Here is a 5,287-nt window from a genome sequence, read left to right on the forward strand (position 1 = left end):
AGGGAGGCTCAGTCCAAGAAGTCTCAGTCGTCGTTCTTAGGAAGGAAAGTAAGCCTCTTACTTCTTACCTTGTCCGATCGTTTCACACGTCCACACGCAGTATACTTTACCGGGGTGGAATGTAAAAGACGGTTTTCTAAACCCTTTTAACCAGGCACACGTTTCGTAACACCCCTAAAATTCTTGCCTCAGATGTGTACACGTCGGAGCTTTACAGGGCGTTGTTTCCATACGGCCGGAGACATCTTAACGGTTCATTACGACCTGTAACCCTTGTCAGGAAACCGCCGTGGGCTCCTGCATCATAGGGAACTTTATCACCGAGACCTCGTCCGAAAGGAGCTGTCTAACTCTTTGTGGTGTGACCACGTAGGGGTTTTACAAAGGCCACAGCCATCAAGGAAGCGTCCTCGACATTGAGAAACACCCTCAGTACATTTCCACTTTCCGAACAGGAAATGCACGCAAATAAAATATTTTATATTATTAAGGTACAGCGCCACTTTCCGAACCATTAAGGAATTCTTGTGTACACAAAACGACAGGGAAAACCGTTTTAAATGTGTGTTTCCTGTATGGCGAATACAGCTGCTTTATTTATGTCTGTATGAAGTTGTTGTGAGTGTGGAGGGAGCAGCTACAGGTTAGCTTAGCCTGATCGGTCAGTGGCCTGTACTACGGAGCCAGTTCTACAGACCCTGGATATCTCTGAGTTATCTGGCTTAACCAACCCTAACAAGCGAGATCCCGCTAAGCGGTCCTACGACCATACTTGCCAACCTTGAGACCTCAGAAATTGGGAGCATTTCAAGCTGTTAGCGCCGGAGCCTCGCAGCGGGGAGACAGACTTTTAAAGATGAAAAGAACATCTACACATACTTATTGTAGTTGTAAGTGCAATGCCTTGCTGCCTGTAGCACCATCCTTGATGGAGCATATGTGTGGGCTGGACCTGTATTTTACAGGAAAGGAGTGAGCAGAGGGTAGAGTTGGCCTTTCTTGTTCTGTTTTCTGTGACTATCTTCCTCACCATTCTGAACAACCTCTCAGACTTTCAGTTGCGCGCGCTACTAAAGAGACAAGCTACCATGGAAACCAATCAATGGTGTACCTGTATTAAAGTCAGAGTGGAAACATTCGTGAGTAAATCTGATTTTGTCAGAAATGCGGGAGAAATATGACCCTGTGAGGAAACCGGGAGAGGGCAATGAAATCGGGAGTCTCTCGCGAAAATCGGGAGGGTTGGCAAGTACGTCTACGACGCTGGTTATCAGCTCGGTAAATCAACCCAGGGTTTCTCTGTCCGGCCGAGAGCGCGTTCACGTGAAAGGGACGGGGTGAGCAACAGTTGACCAATCACAAACATGGACAAGCCTACTGAGAGCGCAGCGTCATACTCCGTGAATGAAAAGTCAAATATAGTAGACAAATATGAAGAAGTTAAACTTTAAACATCCATGACTTAAACATTTAATCCAGGATAAAGCAACATAGCTGCACCTGCAAGGAGAATACAGAACAGCTGGTAAAAAAAAACGACTGAGTGTTTGAACGCGTACATTAACAGGTTTATGATATCACTGCCCCGTCTAAGACACGAGTGGATCTGACTTTAATTACATTTGGCTCAAGTGTTTCGTCAACTTAATGTGTTGTTTGAAATAACACTTCTGCATACAGTGTGTGACACTGTAAGTGTTGCACGGTCAGATACGGCTCGAGAAGCTGACTCAGATGAATGAGGCGAGTAAACACAGCTGACAGCCGCCGTAAAACTCGAGCGATTATTCGCATCGCGTCCGGTGTGAACGCACCATTATAAGTATATCATTATATAATTACAAAATAAAATCGCCACTCTCAGTACAGCGTCAATTTGCACGCAAATACAATCTTTTATATTATTATTAATAATATATATCTTGTATTTTAGTTACACCCGCTATTGATTAATTTTGTCAACATTGGACCTTGCTGTTTATTGTATACGAAATGGAACACATTTGTGCATTGAAAAAAAGTGTGACTCCTTTTGCGGGTCATGAAATACAAGTGTGAATCCTTCTGTGTGCATTTGTGTATTATGAGACTGTTCTGAGCCCATAGATATGAGGCATGGCTAGAATGGGTGATCTGTTTGGTTTGTTGAGCAAAACACTTTAGACATGTTTTTCATATATCTGAAACCTATGCTATTGCCTAAAAATAGCATGATAGGTGACCTTTAATAGTATTTTAAATACTGGTGCATCTATATGTACGTGACTATAAGGACCAAGAAGGAAGACAGTCATACTCGACTACGAGTGACCGCCGATGATGATCTGCTGGGTAGCTTGTACATTTTAAGATGTATCATGCATGAACAACTCTTAATAGCTGAAATTCATTAAATTGATAACGATCAATCAACCCAACTTTAACTTACCCCTTTGTAGAGGTTCACCTCCAGAGTCTCATTGTTCAGAGGGAAGAGATGTGAGTGAGGACTTCCCGTTTGATTGCAGACGTTGTACTGGAATAAATCAATTAAAAAAACACATCTGTAGCCAAACAATACATACATAGATACACATATACAAATATTTCCTTAAGATTCCCGCTTATTACACTATAAGAGCAGCCGCAGAGATACTCACCACTTCTTCGTTTGTTCGCTCATAGAAAGCCTCGGCGAACACGGCCACCACAAACACGTTGATGAGGAAGGAGATGAAGAGCGCCACGGTCGACTCTATGAAGTAGTATTTGTTGGCCTCCTTTACTTCTTTCTTGTTCGACCGATCCACTTCTCGAGACTGAAAGGACATTTGGACACTTAATGATTTACACAGGAGAATTCAAAAATGAAGATTTAACTGAACAGCTATGGCTCAGGAGATAGATGCTCGTCCTCCAACTGGATGATCGGTGGTTTGATCCCACTGTTGATGTGTCCTTTGGCAAGAAAATAAACCCCAAATTGCCGATGTGTGAAAGTGTGTGAATGTTAGCTTCCCAGAGCAGGTGGCATTTTATATTAAAGCTTCTGCCTCTGTGCGAATGAATTATTTAACGAGGCCCTATTAAGCTGTTTGGGGTGTTCCCTTTCCTGTAGTAGTGTGTTATATAGGTTTTTGTGCATGTAAATGGTCTGCAAAGGCCCAAATCCCAAAGCTCCCTCCAGAGTGAGTTTCTCTCCCATACACTTGTGACAGAGGGATTCATACAATGTGCCACCTGCTTGTTAGAAAATATTAACATTCACACACACTCACACACACACCGCTGGCCCTCCGGAGATACCTGGGGTTCAGTTTTGAGCGCAAGGACACTTTGACATGTTCCATTTTGACTGCAGGAGCTGGGGATTATACCATTTGATCTCACCTTGACCAGAGCAGAGTGGAGGTATATGTTGTGAGGCATGATGACGGCCCCCACGATGCCGACGGCCTGAGTCATCTGAACCGGGCCGCAGCCCTCGCAGCCCGGCACGAACATCCCCTTCAGCAGCTGGCCCTGATCCGGACCCACCGTCACATACTGAGAGAGAGAGAGAGAGAGAGAGAGAGAGAGAGAGAGAGAGAGAGAGAGAGCAGGGCATGGGCCGATGTTTATGAGATGCAAATTACAATCAACCATAAAGAAACAAATTCAGAGCAGCATTATCCTGCAAGTACATCAGCTTCAAACACATTTTTCTTTTGTATTTTAATGGTGACTATGTAGCAGTTTGCGATTGTTCTTTAAATTTGATGATGGAAGATGTTTAAACTGAGAAGGAGTCGCAAAATTAGGCCAGATTTGACTACAGAATGAAAGCAGAAAGGTCGCTCAGAAATGTCAAAAAACCAAATTACACAAGTTTACACTTTAACATCGGACATCGAGCAAAGATCTCCTCAATTCCCAAAAACAGAAATATATATTCTAAAGCATTTTCACAGCCTCAAAGAACCACATACTAGATATATATGTTATACAGAGTAAAAGCAAAAACTAACTAAATCACTTCAATCAACAAAACTAAATGTGACTATTGGAAGCATAACATAAATTGGCTGTGAGCTTAGATTTAAAAAAGCAAGAAAAAAAAGAAGAGATTACAAAAAAGTAAGAGAATTGAATCTATAATCAGGGCTGTGGCAATATCAGATTTGTTAGATTACTTAGTTGGGTAGTCAAAGCAAGACAACTTTTTCTTTTTCTATACTTGAAATCATATTTTATTGTTTGTTTGTGCCGTATTTCAACTTTCTGAGGGCAAATAGCTACAACCCTAAGATAAGTACTGACACTATGCGTTTACTTGTTTTCACATGTGAAATGTAGGTGCCTTGACCCTGCCATTTATTATCTGTGGTTGAACTTTTGGGGATTTGAATGAAGGGGATAAGTATAGTATAAGCCACACCCTGGCAGTGCAAGTAAGAACTTGTTTACTTTCTATTAAATCTAGTTGTTCTTACTGTTCTTGAGCCGGTTTGTATCATTCAATATTGGTGAAAGGCCTCAGAATTATTAGGTTGGATGTTATATAACAAACTGACTGACAGGCAAATAAATGTTGATGTAGGGAAAGGAGAAGCGTGATAAAGAATTTGTTTTATTCAGTCTTGTCTGCAGATATGTAAATGTGTTTACCTCATATCCGAAGGTGATGGCCATGACGGTGATGAGCAAACCGAAGAAGGCCTCCAGCTTCCTGAGGCCTGCACGGACAGAAATGAGAAATGTTTGAATTCATTCTTGTTTTAGCAACATATCTTACCGTGAGAGCACGAGCACAACAAACCGTATTTGTCCAAGAAGAGGAAGACGAAGGTGTCGATGATGGTGATGAGAACGCCTCCCCACAACGGGATCCTAAAGGTGGACAAACACACACACATTGGGAAAACAGTAGTATTAAAGCCATTTAAAAGCATGTTTGAAACAGTGAAGTTATGTAACAAACTGAATTTACTAAGTATTGTAATGTTTTTTGGAAAGTTGAAAATACATTTCTCTACATCTCAGAGGTAAATATTGTACTTTTACGTTCACCAGATTTATTTTAAAGGTGGGGTAGGTAATTTTGGAGAAACCAGCTCGAGTGCGCTAGAATTTGAAAATACACAACCGGTGTAGGTACCATATCTGCTCGGGGTACCACCAAGCATATATGGCACCGAGAGCAGATATGGGACAGACACCGGGAAAAATCTGCCCCTTCCTTACAGAGCCCCTCCTCCAACACACACGAACGCGCACATGACCAATGAGGGCACAAGATAAGTTTGTGCACAGATGGAAGGCTGACAGG

The 5,287-nt window shown here is 42.1% G+C and overlaps 1 protein-coding gene across 1 annotated transcript in view; it reads right to left on the reverse strand.

The window, feature by feature from the left end:
* Nucleotides 1–1,470: 1,470 nt before the first annotated feature.
* LOC104965429 (natural resistance-associated macrophage protein 2-like) overlaps nt 1,471–5,287 on the reverse strand; it is a 23,351-nt gene continuing 19,534 nt past the window's right edge. Inside the window, exons 8-13 of the mRNA XM_010794384.1 lie at nt 4,778–4,850; nt 4,627–4,694; nt 3,370–3,525; nt 2,640–2,798; nt 2,429–2,515; nt 1,471–1,500 (exon numbers count right to left, since the gene is read on the reverse strand). Of these exons, the coding sequence (XP_010792686.1) occupies nt 1,471–1,500; nt 2,429–2,515; nt 2,640–2,798; nt 3,370–3,525; nt 4,627–4,694; nt 4,778–4,850 (573 nt within the window). The remainder of the gene's footprint in view (nt 1,501–2,428; nt 2,516–2,639; nt 2,799–3,369; nt 3,526–4,626; nt 4,695–4,777; nt 4,851–5,287) is intronic.

This window comes from Notothenia coriiceps, unplaced genomic scaffold, assembly GCF_000735185.1.
Source record: "Notothenia coriiceps isolate Sejong01 unplaced genomic scaffold, NC01 NC01_scaffold00037244, whole genome shotgun sequence".
NCBI classification, from domain to species: Eukaryota; Metazoa; Chordata; class Actinopteri; order Perciformes; family Nototheniidae; genus Notothenia; species Notothenia coriiceps.